Source organism: Halichoeres trimaculatus, unplaced genomic scaffold (genome assembly GCF_033239565.1).
Source record: "Halichoeres trimaculatus isolate MK-OKI-2021-1 unplaced genomic scaffold, fHalTri1.1 fHalTri1_scaffold_11, whole genome shotgun sequence".
Classification (NCBI taxonomy): Eukaryota; Metazoa; Chordata; class Actinopteri; order Labriformes; family Labridae; genus Halichoeres; species Halichoeres trimaculatus.
In genome coordinates this window covers 1,040,244-1,057,911 of record NW_027437189.1, presented here as the reverse complement: position 1 = coordinate 1,057,911, position 17,668 = coordinate 1,040,244, and the positions used below count along the sequence as shown (strand labels likewise).

Here is a 17,668-nt window from a genome sequence, read left to right as displayed (position 1 = left end):
TCTGGTTCCGGTTCTGGTTCCGGTCTCATTCTGAACTTCTTCACCATTTTAACTGTGTAACCCTTCCTGTCAGCGCTCTCTTCCTCCTCAGGTGTGTCTGTGTCTCTGTGTGCAGTGAGCTGCTGAGAAAACCTCATGAGAGGATCCAGAGAAACACAGAATCACAGTTTCACTCCTTTTTCTTTTACCTTCTAATCCTCAAACTCCTCTTTTCCTCTTTCTTCATCCCTCTCATCCATCGTTTTTCTTCCTCTAAGCTTTTTTCCTTTCCTGTTTTCATCTTTTCATCTTTCCTTGTCCTTTCATCATTTCTCTTTTTTTTAAGTCTTTCTTTCTTTCTTTCTTTCTTTCTTTCTTTCTTTCTTTAATTTCCTTCCTCTCTTCATTTCTTTCTTTCTCTTCCATCCTTCCTATCTTCCTTCCTTCACTCCTCTCCTGGTTCCTTCCTCCCTCCCTCCCTCCCTTCCTTCCTTACTTTCTTCATTTCTTTTTTTCTTCTCCTCTTCCTTCCTCCCTTCCGTCCTTCCTCCTTTCCTTCCTTCTTTTTTTAAGTCTTTCATTTTTTTTCTTTCCCCTTTGATTTCTCCTCCCTTCCTTCCTTCACTCCTCTCCTGGTTCCTTCCCTCCCTCGCTCTTTTTTTCCTTGGTTCCTTTCTATGTTCCTTGCTTCCTTCCTTCTTTCCTTTTCCTCGACTTTTCTTTCTTTCTTTCTTTCTTTCTTTCTTTCTTTCTTTTACTTGCTTCTTCTTTCTTTTTCTGTCTCTCCTTTTTAGTTTTCATTGTTCTCTTTCTTCCTTCCTTTCCTTCCTTTCCTTTGAACTTAGTCCCCTTTCTTTCTATCTTCTCTTTCCCTTCTTTCATTTCTTTATCTCTTTTTCCTTCTCTTTCACCTTTTCCTTTTTTAACCTCCCCTTTTTCTCATTTCTCTCTTTTTAATCCCTCCATCTTTCTTCTTTTCCTCTTATCTTCCTGTAACCGTCTCATTGTTTTGACATCCACTGATTGCTCTCACCAAGTGTCTAAACAACAAATGGGAAATTGAACACACACACACACACACACACACACACACACACACACACACACACACACACACACACACACACACACACACACACACAGGGATGCAGACCCTCTAACACAGAGCAAATAGAAACACACAGACAGGTGCTCTAAACAAACACACACAGACGACCACACACACACTCACACACACACCCATTTTTTTCGCTCACAGAAAATCAAATCTATCATCAAAGTTTTTTTTAAAAAACCAGTTTCCTGTGGTTTGATAAACTCTGAGTTTGTTTTAAATTATTTAAAGAGAAAATAAAATTGAACTTTAAGCAGCTAATGCTAACAGACTGTTAGCATTAGCTGTGATGCTAACAGACTGTTAGCATCACAGCTAATGGGGACATTTGTTCAGGAGATTCTTCTTCTGTGTATTTAACAGTGTGTGTGTGTGTGTGTGTGTGTGTGTGTGTGTGTGTGTGTGTGTGTGTGTGTGTGTGTGTGTGTGTGTGTGTGTGTGTGTGTGTGTGTGTGTTGGGGACAGTAGGAGGACTGTCACTCTTCTTCTCTGCTTTAATCCATCCTCCTCTCTCTGTAACCTCGTCTCTCTCCCTGGGAGCTGTCAGACCGTCCAAACACACTTTTGTCCTCCTCCTGCTCCTACAGGTCAGCCAGCAGCTCAGTGCAAGTGTGTGTGAGACAAACACTCACTCACTATTTCCTCTGAACACACACACACTGAGAGATTAATGTCAGAGAGGAAAAGCTGCTGAGAAACAAATTCGGGAGTGATCCTCTCTGACTGCACAGTCTATAGGATGCTTCAGTGTGTGTGTGTGTGTGTGTGTGTGTGTGTGTGTGTGTGTGTGTGTGTGTGTGTGTGTGTGTTTTCTCAAAGTCTGCAGCGCCTTCTAATCATAGCTACAGGAACCACTTGAGCAGATGAAAGCCTTTCTGGCCGCTGCACACTCAGGTAACAGCTGTTCAGGTGAGTCACAGTGCTATTTACAGGCTTTTATTTTGAAAGGATGGCTGCATCAAAGTGATATTTACAGGCTTTTATTTTGAAAGGATGGCCACATCATAGTGATATTTACAGGCTTTTATTTTGAAAGGATGGCTGCATCAATGTTATATAAACAGGCTTTTATTTTGAAAGGATGGCTGCATCAATGTTATATAAACAGGCTTTTATTTTGAAAGGATGGCTGCATCAAAGTGCTTTCAACAGGCTTTTATTTTGAAAGGATGACTGCATCAAAATGCTATAAACAGGCTTTTATTTTGAAAGGATAACTGCATCAAAGTGCTTTCAACAGGCTTTTATTTTGAAAGGATGACTGCATCAAAGTGATATTAACAGGCTTTTACTTTGAAAGGATGGCTGCATCAAAGTGCTTTCAACAGGGTTTTATTTTGAAAGGATGACTGCATCAAAATGCTATTAACAGGCTTTTATTTTGAAAGGATAACTGCATCAAAGTGCTTTCAACAGGCTTTTATTTTGAAAGGATGACTGCATCAAAGTGATATTAACAGGCTTTTATTTTGAAAGGATGGCTGCATCAAAGTGATATTTACAGGCTTTTATTTTGAAAGGATGGCCACATCATAGTGATATTTACAGGCTTTTATTTTGAAAGGATGGCTGCATCAATGTTATATAAACAGGCTTTTATTTTGAAAGGATGGCTGCATCAATGTTATATAAACAGGCTTTTATTTTGAAAGGATGACTGCATCAAAATGCTATAAACAGGCTTTTATTTTGAAAGGATAACTGCATCAAAGTGCTTTCAACAGGCTTTTATTTTGAAAGGATGACTGCATCAAAGTGATATTAACAGGCTTTTACTTTGAAAGGATGGCTGCATCAAAGTGCTTTCAACAGGGTTTTATTTTGAAAGGATGACTGCATCAAAATGCTATTAACAGGCTTTTATTTTGAAAGGATAACTGCATCAAAGTGCTTTCAACAGGCTTTTATTTTGAAAGGATGACTGCATCAAAGTGATATTAACAGGCTTTTATTTTGAAAGGATGGCTGCAACAAAGTGCTATTAACAGGCTTTTATTTTGAAAGGATAGCTGCATTAAAGTTATATTTACACGCTTTTATTTTGAAAGGATAGCTGCATTAAAGTTATATTTACACGCTTTTATTTTGAAAGGGTGGGTGCTTCCTGCAGAGTCAGACCAGCGACAGGTTTGTGTCCACACTGTCCAGAGTCCAGAAACTCACACGTCCACTTCCTCCATCGTCTGTAAAACACATGCTGAACCCTGACCTGTGACACACACACACACACACACACACACACACACACACACACACACACACACACACACACACACACACACACACACACACACACACACACTAAGGCAGGGGTCAGTGACCTCCTGTAGTTTAAAGGAGTCTTGAGGGAGTGTGTTAATGCAGCAGAGCTTCATTCACTGACACACTAGAACATTCCTCAGGCTGTTTGCAGGCTCACAGGTCACACACACACACACACACACACACACACACACACACACACAGATTCTTCAGCTGGAAGTTTAAAAAGAGTCAGATTCTGTCAGAGAGCAGATTGATGAAGATTAACGATGCATTTTTTCATTCTCAGATTAATTCACCTTTCTATATTCTTCCAGGAACGGTCACTTTCCAGAGAAATTAATCCTCCATGGAGGGAAATCTTGAATTGAACAGTGTTTATGCTTCAGGTACCTCTGGGAGGCAAAACAAACCGAAGCGCTCTCCAAGAAACCAACTTTGTGCCAAAGTTTTCCTTGGGATCCAAAATGAGTGCCAAAGAGCCATTTTGGCAGCCAAATGCACGCTAAAGTGCCCTCTCAGGATCCAAAGAGAAATTTTTGGTGCATTATTAGTGGCCATAATGCACTAAAGTGCTCCTTGGGATCCAAAAAGAGTGCTGAAGTGCCAGCGTTTGAACCCAAATGCGCCCTTAAGGGCCCTTGAGGGCCCTTGAGGGCCAAAATGCTCCTAGGGATCTGGAAAGAGTGATTTAATGCCCTCTAGAAGCCAAAAAACTCTTAAATGCTCCTTGGGATCCAAAAAGACTGCTTAAGTGCCCTTTGGGTATCCAAAACAAATTAATAATAATGATTATAATTTTTTTATGATCAGCACCTTTTATGTCACCAAACATCACTCAACACACAGGAAAAAAATGATCAGATACAATAACCATAAAAGTACGGCTCTACAACCCTGATAAAAGAAATACAACCCAGCCATTCAATCTGAAGAGCCCTCTGGGAACCTAATGTGTGCTGCAGCACCCTCTAGGCTGGTTGAAACATGGTAAACATTAAGTTTTTAAAGTTTTTATTTCTTTTGGCCCCTTCCCCTTCAAAAAGTCTGTGAACGCCACTTCCTAAAACCTCGTCCCTTCTCATGGATTTCCCTCAGATATTTCCTTGATATCTCTGAGACATTCATGTCCAAATGCTCCCAGATCCAGCTCAGCACAGAGATCTTTCTGTGAATAATGACAGTTTCGTTATCATCCTCTCAGAACGAGGTGAGACTGAGCCAGACGGGGACACAGAGGCTGTTAGAACGAAGAGACAGAAGAGGAAACCTGGGAAAGAGGAGAAAGTTTGCATCCGTCAAAGAAAGAGACAGAGAGGGCATGTCGTTTCACCTCACTAATCCTCTCCTCCTCGCCTCCTTTTCTTCATGGACTCTATAACTAATCTACTTCCTGGTTACCATGGCGATGGAGAGAGGAGTGAGGGACAGGCCACAACTGCTCCTTTAACTGGAGCCTCTCACCTCCTGCTGGTTTCCACCAAAGGCTGAATCAAAGAGGGCCAGAGTCTCCAGGACTGGAAACCTCTTTAACCCGCAGTCTCTCTGCGGGCCAGCAGGAGGCGATGTCTTTAACCTGCAGTCCCTCTGCGGGCCAGCAGGAGGCGATGTCTTTAATCTGCAGTCTCTCTGCGGGCCAGCAGGAGGCGATGTCTTTAACCTGCAGTCCCTCTGCGGGCCAGCAGGAGGCGATGTCTTAAACCTGCAGTCTCGGCTGCTTGTAACTTACTTTGCAACAAAAAAAAAAGTTTATTTTCATTCGGTCAGAAGTTTTAATTTTGGCTTTTGAAAAGGCATTTTTTGTCTCGTCCTTATGGAATCAAGCTAAGAAAGTTAAGTGTTGCTTCTTTGTTGAGTTAAACCAGGGGTCTGCAACCTTCACTATCAAAGAAGCCATTTTTCCTCAAAGTCAAAAGTCATTCAGGAACCATAAAATATACTTTATCTTCACAATAAAGACAATAAAGAGGATAATATCAATGTGGCAAAAATCCAGGGAATAATTACTTGAAGTTTTTTTAATTCAAAAAATTGTTCATGTGATGTCTTAGATTTTATTTTTAACAAATTATGAAAAATCAAAAATATATTTTTCAAAAATTATATCTTTTTAAAAAAATTTAATTTATTTTTTTTTAATTAAAAAAAATATTTTAGAGAAAAATAAAAAAATAAGAAAATAAAAATGGGGGAATTTTTTAAAGCATTAAAAGATTAAAAAAAGTTTAAAAAATCACTAGAATTAAATTTTGATTTTCTTCTAATTTAAAAAATTGTAATAAAAAAATAAATAAAAAAACTTGAAATAAAAAAATTGAATAAAAAATTTGAAATGAAAAATTGAAATAAAAATTAAAATAAAAAATTGAAATAAGAATATTAAAATAAAAAATGAAATTAAAAATTTGAAATAAAAAAAAATAAAATTGAAATTTCATCATGAGGTTGATTGAAGTGATAAACTTTATGACCGTCAGGTTGATAAACTTCAAATATAGTCTCACAAAGTCTAAATCTGAGGTTTAGCTTTTCTCACTTCAGCCGGCTGCAAAACGGAGATGTGCACTTTGCAAATCACCAACTCTTTACTGGACTGAATTGAATATGATTGTTATGATCAAATTTAGAGCTAAAAAGGAGAAATTTACTTGATTGTCAACAACAACGAGCTTACAGCACCAATTTAGTGGAATGATCCATAAGTGTTAAAGTCAAACTGCACTGGGTGTTAGCTTAGCATACGCTCTGGTACTCCTGGGACGCCTCAGTTATTCAAAGAGTTTTCACCAAACCTCAAACAGACACACCTCAGAGAAAGGAGTGGACTGTCCCTTTAATGTTTTCACATTATAAAACCTGTGTGTGTGTATCAGGTTGTGTTTTTGACTGTGAGGAGTTTTTCAGGCGTTGGTTTGGAGCGTCTGTGGTTCCTGATGGTCCGAACCGTCCCTCCAGAGAAAACCAGACACTTCTATCTTAATCCATCTGTTAATGCCCTTATCAGCCTGAACACACACACACACACACACACACACACACACACACACACACACACACACACACACACACACACACACACACACACACACACACACACACACACACACACACACACACACACACACACACACTGAGGGCGGATGTGTTTGAAGTGCTGTGGGCCGGGGAGGGGATGTTTGGGGTTGACGGAGTGGGGGAGTGAGGCAGGTACCTACACGTCCTCCTCTTTGTCTCCTTCACCCACACACACACACACACACACACACACACACACACACACACACACTCCTGGTGGGCCTCCTCCTCCTCCTCCTCTCTTTTGTTCCTCTCAGGAGTCCTGCTTTAGCAGCGTTAAGAGAAAGAAGCAGAGCCTGAGGTTCTGATGTCTCAGGATTATCCCTCCTCCTCTGACCTGCCGTCATGATGAACACTGTAAAACACATTTACTGTTTCAACGTGTTATTTTAAGTCAGTCTGACGAGGATTACTGAAGTTGTTGTGATAACACATGATTATAAGTTGCTTCAACTCAACTACAAAACATGTTTCAACTTAAAAATCCCCACCAATCAGAAATGCACGTCAACTTGCAATGAAGGGGTTTGGGTGGAAGTGGGAGTAAACCACGTTTCTGCAAGTGTCACCCAGGTGCATTGTGGGCATTTTTAGAGTATATCTTTTTGTTTTGTTTTTTTTTTATTTTTTTTTTATTTCGGTTATTTACTATTATCAGTGAATTTCGTTTGAGTGAATGAACTTTTATATCTATCCATAGTTAACTTTAAATAAATAAATAAATAAGTTTAAAAAAAATCCGTATTTGAAACTTGATAGCAAACATTTCTTCAGTACACTGTCACAAGTTATTGTAAATTTCAGCAGTAAAATCCTGTTATGTTTAAATAACACTGTAAAAATAACACTGAAGAAAAAATGGTCAAATAACCTGCTGCCAGTACGTTACCACTGTTTTACAGCAAAGACTTTTTTTGTTGTGATGGAGTTTATTAACCATGAGTGAGGAGGTAACACAGAGGATATGAGGCCCTACTGTACATTGAGAGATGAACACAGGCTGTCTGTGCTCTGCAGCACGGACGGGCTCTCCATGCTCCACAGGGCATGAGCTCATGTACTCAATGTTTACTTCAGTACATTCAGTCTTTATACTAATGAATGAGATGTGTTGATGGGTTATGGTTCAGACAGACAGGACAGCTGGTCGTTGCCATGGATCATAAACAGCTGATCTGTGGTTTATAGCGCAGAGAGAGTCTGAATCAAGCAGCAACCTGTTATAAAACACTACAGTCAACCTCACAAATGATTTTGTGTTAACTAAACCCAAGGTTACTGCCATAACACGGGTTGTCTCAATACAGCTCTCAGCTTCAATGATTTCAAATTAATGATCGACTTTAATTGGAAATTTTGAGGCGATCATTTTCCCAAGTTTTTTCAAGTAAAGTCAAGAAATACCATTTTACAGTTCTCATTTTTTATCACTCTGAGAGTTTCTGACTGTATTCACGCTGAAACTCACATTTCCCAGCTGTGACGCAGGTTTTAAACACAACACGGCTGAGTCCAGTCTGAAATCTGCTCGGCTCAGTTCAGCTACTTGAGGAAAAATGACCCAAAGTCCTGTAAATAAAAAGTCTAAAGCTGCAGAAAAATGGTCCCGTTTTTTGCAGCTGCTCCCCTCTTTCCTCTCTTTAACTCACTCATCCTCTCATGCACCCTCCCCCTCCTCCTCCTCTGTCTCCTTCACCTCCTCTCCTTTCACAGACCTCCCCTACTTTGAAGTCCGCTGGCGTCTAAAAGAGGACAAACGACACAAAGAGACGAGCCGGGCTGCTCCTGGAGACGGACAAAAGAAAGATGGAGAGATAGAGGGGAGGGGATGAGGAGAGGAGGAGAGGAGGAGAGGAGGAGAGGAGAGGAGGAGAGGAGGAGGCCTGGGAGCTCAAACTTTACCCACCAGAGTTTTCAAACGAGGAACAGACACCTGTTTCTTCATCTGTGAGAAATAAGATGTAGTCTTTGTTTCACTGACACCTAGTGGACGTTGGAGGAACTGCAGTTTGAGCTGAAGCTCTTACCTGCAGCTTTTGAGGCTCTTACTCACCAAAACAAACTTTTTCAGCCTCAGAGAAACTTACTGAAAGTCTAAAGCTGGAGCAGTGATGGTGATATCAGTAAAAATCAGGTTATGATAGAGTCTGTAAATAAATCTACTTCCTGTCCCGTGAAGTCAAACACCTGCCGTCAGAGAAAATACGGTTTTTAAACCATAAACCAGCCTGAATGAGACCCAGTCTTCAGAGACGGACGTCCAGGATCACACTGGGCCTCTGTTCTGGTCTCATTACTGACACAGTGCTCTTTGTGTGTGTGTCAGAGGTATGCAGGGGGCCAGGTGAGGGGGGAGACGGGGGGAGTCTGAGGGGGCTCCATCTCTTCATGTTAAGATCATTGTTTGGCGAGCTGGGACACGCTGAAGCCTCCGTGCCCCGGGCGGTGAAAACACCACGCATGTTAGGGATGAAATCAGGATGAAGAGCGGGGGTTTGGACGATGATGATGATGAAGTTTGAGGAGCTTTAATTATTAACGCTGAGTTTTGAGGAACTGAAAAGTTTCCAATAATCTGGTGTCAAATGGAGATATCTTAAAGAGGGGTATTCTGCGTTCTTTTAGTCTTTATTTTGTCTTTTCGGTGCCCCCGTAGTTTCTTCACATGATCTAAAGTTCATAAAAATCTCTATTATTCTCTCTCTGCTGTTTATAAACTCTAATTTCAGCCTGAGTCTGAAAGTTTTTGTTTTAGCTGCTGTCTCTTTAAGACTCCCCGCTCCACAAACCCCCTTCACTCTGATTGGCCATTAAACAATCACCATATTTATGGCTTACCAACCATTAAAGTAACCCATGAGTGCTGTAACTTTTAATTATTTCTGTAAACATGAGCAAACTCTGCCTCTGACCAGGAACATGTTCCCCACTAGGGGGCGATATGAGAAAAATATGTCAGGGTGTTTTTACGGCAGGATCAGAGGCTGGACTTGATCAGGTTAGTTTTTCATATTTAGACCATTTTGACCCACAAAAAACTTTCTTTTAACCTCAGATATTCCTCGTCCTGCATTCTTTTTTTCACCTTTCCTGTCACGTCTCATGTCTTTAATCCAGTCTTGTGTCACATAATGCGTTTTTTCAGACTCTGGATGGAGGAAGTCATGTGAGAGAAGGAGTCTGAACAGTTTTTTCCCAAGCCAGGCAGGTCCCAGGGTGCTAACGGGTAATAATCTGTCCATAAATAGGAAGTGATGGTGCAATTACAAGGCTGGAAAGCAGAGCTCACTCACTGCGGTCTGTCATTTCACTGAGGAGGAGGCTGAAGAGGAGGTGGGAGGAGTTACCTGTTCACCCGTTAGCCTGTCAGAGTGAAACCGAAATCTGTTGAGTCGTCGTTTTGAGGTTCACCTCTGTGTATCTATAATATTACTTATTCAAATTGCTCAAACAGGAACACAGTAAATTTTTTAAAGAACCCTTTACATTTTTTTTTGTCTGGTGACTCCTTCTACAGATTTTCACTGTGTGAAATTTAAAATGTTCAGCGTGTTTAGGGGAATTGTTCCTACACTTTTCATTTCTAACTCTTGTAGCTTTTGAAATATTTAGAATTTTACAATTTTTTCGGTCCATTAAAATTAATGAAATGATCTGTCACCATGGAGACCACACACTTGGCTCATGGCTCTAAACAAAAACAAAAACAAACAAAAAGAAAAAAGCAAAGATTTCATAATTTTCAAAAATTTGCAAAAAAAAAAAAAAGTTTCAAAATTTGCAAATATGTGTATATAATGCATTTTTAAAAATTAGAAAAAAAAAAAAAATTCGGAAAACTTCTAAACAATTTTGAAATTAAAAAAATATCATTTTATAAAAAGATTAAATGTATTTAAAAATTAAAATGTATTTTAATATATTTTCAAAAATATCGAAAAAATTAAGAAAAAATACTTAGATTTGATAACATATATTGATTATATCGTTCAACTCATTGGTTTTCGTTATTTGCTAAGTTCAGAAAAATATATTAAATTCAGAAGATTGGGTAGAATAATAAATAGTAGACAATTTGCAAATTTAAAAAATATTGAAAGATTGAAATTTATTTTGAAATTTGAAAAAAATGGGAAAAAAGACAGAAAAAATATTTACATAAAAATACACTTAATTTTTTTGACATTTCAAAATATTTGAGGTAAGACTTGAAATTTATGAATGTTGTCAGTGAAATGAATCCGTCCACACAGAATTAAAATCAGTATTTTCTTCCAGATGAGTCTTTTTGTAGATGTAGTTATCTTCCCAGGGCTGTAAAACTTGAGGTTAGCCACAGGTGCATGGAAAGTTGGTGGGCTGTTGATGTTGTAGGAGGTGAAGTAGAGCGGTGGCAGGCTTTATTGACAGATGGGATGAAGATTTAGTTCAACTAAATGTTAACACAGGATTTTATTTAGTGTCAGTGTCTTTAATCATCAATACCCTCTGGGAGAAAAATAACTATTCTTTATTTCATGAATATTTTTAAAGCTACAAGGAGACACTGCAGAGGAGTCAGAGGGCCCAGAGCCACAGGTTGAACACCGTTGATTCATGATGTTTTATCTCCTTTAATGTGTCTGTGTGCCTAAATGTTACTTTCTTGCACACACAGCAGCCTCAGAGACCACCCAGACTCTCACACTCTGCTGATCTCAGTCCAGTCGGACCCTGTGAGAAAAAGCAGCAGCCTGAGGAAGAGGCTGAAGGGATGAAGATGATGATGACACACCTCTACCTGCCTGCTCACATGAGGAGGAAGATGAATGTGTGGGAACTGAAGCTGTAAAGCAGCAGCTGATGACAGCTGTGACTGAGGCTGTTTGAGTTAAAGACGCCCTGAAACCGCTCCCACACTCCAGCTCAGCACCTCCTCCTCCTCCTCCTCCTCCTGTGTTTGGACTAAATGACCACTGTAACCTCCCTGTGCCCTGTTATTCCCTCTCTGACCTCAGCCTGCTCCTTTTTAGAGACCAGGTGGTTCAGAGAGCCACAGGTAAGACACACACCTCGACTCATGCATCAGGTGTGAAGTAAAGCTGCTCTCTGCTGGACGAGCACAGGGATGAACCAGATCTTTAACAGTGAACTGTAAATCTACAGGTTTTTTAGCGAGTTTAATGCTTTCTCAGACCTCATGGGTTCCTTTAATTTACCACCCGTAGAAGACGTTAGAGGACCAAAATGTCCTCCAGCAAAAACTGCTTTAAAGATATAACAGATTCATATTTTTCTCCTTTTTTTGCTCAAAATTCTGGATTATTTTCTATTCTTCAGCTCAAGTAATGAGATGTTACTGTCAGAACAAGCCACCCTGATATGTTGCTAAAATCAAATAAAGACAATCCTGAAGATGTAAAATCAAAGAGAGAAAAGAACTGACGACAGGAGGAGGAAAACTTTTTTTTCCATTTTTATTTTACAAATTTTTAACTTCTCCAGCTCTTAGAAATTCCTGTAAGACACAAAAAAGAGAGGAAGAGGAGAGAAAAATGAGTTTAACTTTTTCAAACATGAGGAAAAATAATGAACTGTGGGGAGAAAATAAAAAGTTCCTACTTTGCAACGACGGTGTCGTTCTTGGCCAGCCTCAGGATGGAGTCGTCAGACTCTCCCTGCAAGAGCAAAAACACACATCAGCTCAGGACCAGCATTTAGAGATCACAGAGTCATCACAGCAGAGGCCAGCAGGGGGCAGCAGCTACACACAAACACCTGTAAAGGTTATACACTGTTTTTCAGTCAAGTTTCAAGTCTCTTCAACGACAACCTGTTTACCCAGAATGTTTATGAACAAACTGTTAAAATCGAGCTTTTTAGAGCTTACTGTACTCCACTGTACACTGCTCATTTAACTACAGTAAAGCTAAAATGAAAAAGCTACAGGGAGCTTATAATGATGCTTTGAGAATATTTCCTAAATCACCTCGATGGTCGAGTGCAAGTCACGTTTGTTTATAACAATGTGCCCACATTTTATAATGTTCTTAGAAGCTATACGCACAAATTCATGGGTGGTCCTGTTGATTCAGACAGTGGAATAATAATGTCTCGTACTCAGCTCACAATGAGCAACACAAGGTTCACATCCTGCAGCTGGAAACATTGGTACAAATTAGGGCTGCACGTTTATCGCAATCGCAATGTCAGCACATGCAATTCAGATTCTTCTCCATGATAACCAAGCAAGTCTGTAGACTCATCATGACACAACATTTTTTATTAAATCGCAAGCACAATCGCAATCGCAATATTGTCCACCTAATCGCAAATCGCACCTTTTCCCCAAATCGTGCAGCACTAGTATAAATGTCTGTGTTTTAAATCACTGTCAACATATGAACTATATTTTTCCTTTTTTTTATCAACTGTTTGTTGTATTTATATGGACCTTAGGGTCTGGAATAAAGTAAAACTAAAGAAATCTGGGAGTAGATAACAAGGAGTAGGATGACGGCTAAGACTTCTGTTTCAACGTTTAGCAGCTAAATCTAACGAGGTGAAACGTGTATGAAGTTTCTCATTAAAGAGATCTGAAACCTTGTTTTGTGTATCCAAAATGTGAATCAGGGATTTCTGCACGGTGAACTGTGGATTTTCAGATCTCTTCAGTTAAATTTCAACTGGACCAAATTAAATTGTTAATTTCCAAAAAAAAGAAATTAAGCCAAAAAGGAATTGTAAATAATCTCAAACTGGTCCAATAGGGATGGTCATAATTCAGATGTAGGTATCTAGAACAGATCCAGTGTTTAAAATGAGCGGTATCTGTAAATCTAATTGTGCTCAGTCAAAATGTGATTACAGAATTTGGATTATAACGAGGGGAAAGAACGATGCAGTTGTCTGTGATTTGGTCTGAATCATCACATCCATGGGAATCCGACCGCCATCAAAACCACGTTGTCGGCTTTCTGAGTTCATGTTTAATGTTTGGTGATAGGAAGTCTTCATCATGGCATTTTATATAAATATAATATGACTTTATCTTCAGTAGAAAGAGCAGAAGTTGTGTGTCTCAGTGCTGCTTTGGGGTCACCATGTTGTTACACGTTAACGCCACCAGATGGAGACGATGTATTTTATGGTGCTCTGTGAAAAAGATGAGTTTTCTGCTGAGGCACTGGTTTTTCCCTTTGGCAGATCAATAAAGAAACTGTGAGGGAAGCTCAGGGGGGGGGGGAACAACATATTTCTGGATATCTAAATAAGGCGTGGTGTTAGAGATCTTCTCATTTTAATTCTGACTCAGTGAAATCGAACCACAGATATCCTGAATTGGAATTTCAGATGTGTGACGCATTGGAAGACGCTTTTGGTTGATTTCAATAAAGACATATTCCAGGCACAGTCAAAACTGAACTACAAATGTCTCAAATTCACATTTCGCCTAGTCTAACTGAGCTTTCACACGTTCGAACGGCTTGCCCTGGGTTTCTGCGTGTAGCTGCTATAATCTCTGATAGACCCTCTCTCTGGATGCTAAAGGAAAAGCTGAACTTCTGCTAGCATCTATCATCGACACTTTGACATCAACAAGATGAATTCAGGAGACCTCCCCTCCTGAGAAAGTCTCTTAAACCACAGAGCGTCAGCTTTAGGACCACAGAGCACTCACCATTCTGCGGATGGCTCCACAGATAGCGTAGGTCTTGAACTGACCGTTGAAGCGACCGGTCACCTTATCGACCTGTGGAGAACAGAGAGCAGCGCCGTGTGAGAAGAGGACAAGAACTCCACACACACACACACAACGTTAGACGTTTTACAGTTTGAGATATCAGATAAACAGACCAACACTGTCATGAAAAAGCATCCCTTTTATTCAGCGTTGAATACATTCTAAGAGCACTGATGTGAAACAGGACGGTTCAGAAACTCTTCATGTGTAAAATCTCCCAGATCCACCGCTCTGAAAGTTTCCACTGTGACAGGAGAAGATCAAACACACTTTCCTACATGTGACACGTTTATCCCAGAGCTGTAATGGACCATGTCAATAAACTAATGTTCACCTTTCTGTTCTGGAAAGTCAGAGTCAGTTTTTCCTTCAAAACAAGTCCAGCAGTAGTTTGAGCTCAGCTCATGGGTAAGTCCATGCAAATTAAAACCAGGTGTTGTGTTTGTTTGTAGCTTTATTTACGTCTCTATGCAAAGTTTACGACAGACAGCAGAGCTCAGACAGGTGTGATGTGTTTCTAACTGTGTGATCCAGGGAAAAACTTCATCTCATCCTGAGCTTTAAGGTAAAAACAGACGTCTATGCAGAGCTCGGTTTTAACTACAACTAAAGGAAACTGTTTACAACATGTAGAGTTAGCATCACTGAGGTCTGGTTTGTAGAAAAAGGTAAATATATAAATAAAACAAAAAATTCAAGTCCAAAAACCCAACAAACTGCAAGCAACAAATAAAAAAGTATGTATGGTAACTCCAAAATATGTGTGTAAAGGGAAGTGGTGATTTACTGTAGCTTTGAAATAACAACTTAATATTTAACATCAGCTGGATTCCAAACAGACTCCAACACTTTGACATTTTTGAATCTGAACTGAACAAAAACTGAACAATTTTTAAAAACCTATTTCTCTGAAAATCATTGTATCAGACTAAACGTGAGCCACATTTACCAACAAGTCCTGAAAGATGTCTAAAAATAAGCTACAACTGGTTGCACGAAAAAAACACAGGTCAATTTTGTTGAATTAAGACTTAATTTGTATTTCAAGAATCTGCCAGGTGCTTTTTTCCACCACTGGCAGATTCTTCTTTTTTATCCATTGTAAGAAATGCAGATGTGGTTTCTGTTGTTCGATTGAGACATTTTGAGACTTGTCTGGACACGGCTCATGTTGAATGTGATGAGATTTTTTTCACTGGAAATGAGGCATTAAAACTTTTTTATGCCGTGTAAATGAAAAAGCCTTGATTTTACCTCAGCGATGTTGATCTGGATGGAGGCATGATCCTTAGCTCCAATGATTCTGTTGCTAGCAGAGCTGAAATACACAAAACAAAGGTTGATGAGCTTTAAAACAATACATCTGCTGGTTTAATACTGATCACTGTTATCTCAAGAAGATGTGACTTTAATTAGGCCGAGGAGGAAAATTCAGTTTGTTGCAGCATCAAGTCACATACGATAAGACCAAGTGTATAATAGAGAATAAAAACAGGCTAGACTACAATTTAATAAATAGGACACAATATAATGTAGACACTACAATAGAATAGTCCAAATTTATCAGAAACAAATCGAAAAAAACACTTAAAGATGTGAATCCTATACAGCATTAAAAAGTCAGTGTGAATTAAACAGGAAGTATTTACATGTGATGTAGAAGTGATAAAGTGTTATGGTGAGTGTATGATGAGCAGAGTGAATTATACATCCCAAGCAGTTAGTTTCAATATTAACTAATATAATAACACCTGTTCCCACAGTCAGGCTGTAATCCATCTACTATAAAAACAGTATTTCTTAGTGTCAGTAAATTCACGTTACTTTCACACGGCTGTTTCTCATTACCTAAAACCACGGGGTGACACTGCTGCGCATGTGTATTTCAAATTACCGTAACTCCTCGCTACTTCGTGCAATTTTAATCATGAAATCTAGTTTGAATTAAATATTTGCAATCTCAGAAATGTTCAATATGCACTTTTCAAGAATTAATATAAAAAAGTTGAAGAAAATTCAATTCTGTTATCGTCCTTTTCCTTTTATAACACACAGTTTTAGGTATTTTATTACAGAAGAATGGTAAACACTGGACAGAGTTTGAAACTTCTACGTCTCCTGGGAAAAGGGTGTAAATCATTTACACATAGGGCATTTTTTGACAAAATTATTGACAAAAAAGAACAGGCGCTTTAATAAAAATAGCTATTATGATGGTGCTAAAAGGGTTATTAATTAATGTTAATCAACCATCACTTACCATTTACGTGGGACGTACAGGTCCACGAATTCACCAGCGTCGTTCTGCATGTTTACAGGTTGTACAGGAGGTCGCCTACTGCGCTATATGACAGGAAAAAAGAAAATCAAACACGGATTTTATACAGACTCTGATAGCTACCGATCTGTGCTAACAGTAGCAGCTATACCAAATATATAGATTAAAAAGTTTCGACCTCATTTCTTGTGGCTTAACTTCCGATAACAGCTTTAAATATCAATTTGTGGAGTTAGGTTATGATTATTTTTACATCCCAGTCCAAAAACGGCTTTAACCCCAGTCCCGGGGTACAGTTAGCCTGTTAGCACATCAGTTAGCACTGAGAGCGCATGTGGCTGAGCCCACACACCGGACAAACTCTCATCTTTACTCTGAATAAACCGCACAAATCCCATCAAACGATACTCTGCAGTTATAGCGAGTCGTTATGTTTATAAAATTTAATAATAAGTTGACTTTAGGGGGTAAAATAATCGAATTTTTGTCATTTTTACTCGAGAGCTCGACAGAAACCTACCGTATACGACAAATGGCCGACAGGAAAGAGGGAGGAAATGACCCGGATGAAGAAATATCTGTCTCTGAATGTGTGCTCGCCACCTGCTGGATGTTAGTAGAATTACATCAGAAATGACAGTTATCCTGTAGGAAAACAAATTTATTTTTCTATTTTTTTTATGTTTCTACATATAAATCGTAAATGCTGCATTTTATTTGTTTTTTTTGTTGATAAAACTGCGTGTATACTTTCTGTATGTTTGTTCAATGACAATTTTATTCTGTTTCGTGCTAAAACCTTTATTAAACTTTTACGAATATGAACTATTCCGCTTTTTTTTTTTTTGCTGCGCATGCTTTATCATATCAGTCTTTTCTATTATTTCCCCACGCATGCCTGACATGGTTTTAACAATTACTTGATGCTGTTTCCTGCTTGTTTTGCAGGTGTTTTTGCATCCATCAAATGGCTTTTTCCATTGTAGATTCTAGTAATGTGTCATTGCAGAGTGTCGATTACATTTTCTAATATTTTTCTCCTCTATAGATTTTTCTTTATCCTGTTTTGTTTTATTCTGGTGGTGCTTTTTAATTAGTTTCCTCATCTGCATACAGTGTGTAAAATATATACAAATTAAATATATGAGTTAAAAGAATGGATGATTTTATATTTTCAAATGCATTTGTTTTAATAAAGGAAAAATGAACTGAAAAGGGATTGAGAAACAGCAGATAT

The 17,668-nt window shown here is 38.9% G+C and overlaps 1 protein-coding gene across 1 annotated transcript; it reads right to left on the bottom strand.

Annotated features, from left to right (window-relative positions):
* Positions 1 to 11,872: 11,872 nt before the first annotated feature.
* rps21 (ribosomal protein S21) lies at positions 11,873 to 17,020 on the bottom strand. The gene is made up of 6 exons (XM_074681805.1): positions 16,952 to 17,020; positions 16,414 to 16,496; positions 15,408 to 15,471; positions 14,091 to 14,162; positions 12,032 to 12,087; positions 11,873 to 11,927 (listed from the first exon to the last, which is right to left on the bottom strand). Exons 2-6 carry the CDS (start codon positions 16,461 to 16,463, stop codon positions 11,918 to 11,920), a joined length of 252 nt encoding a protein of 83 aa, XP_074537906.1. The 5' UTR covers positions 16,464 to 16,496; positions 16,952 to 17,020; the 3' UTR covers positions 11,873 to 11,917.
* Between the last annotated feature and the right edge of the window lie 648 nt (positions 17,021 to 17,668).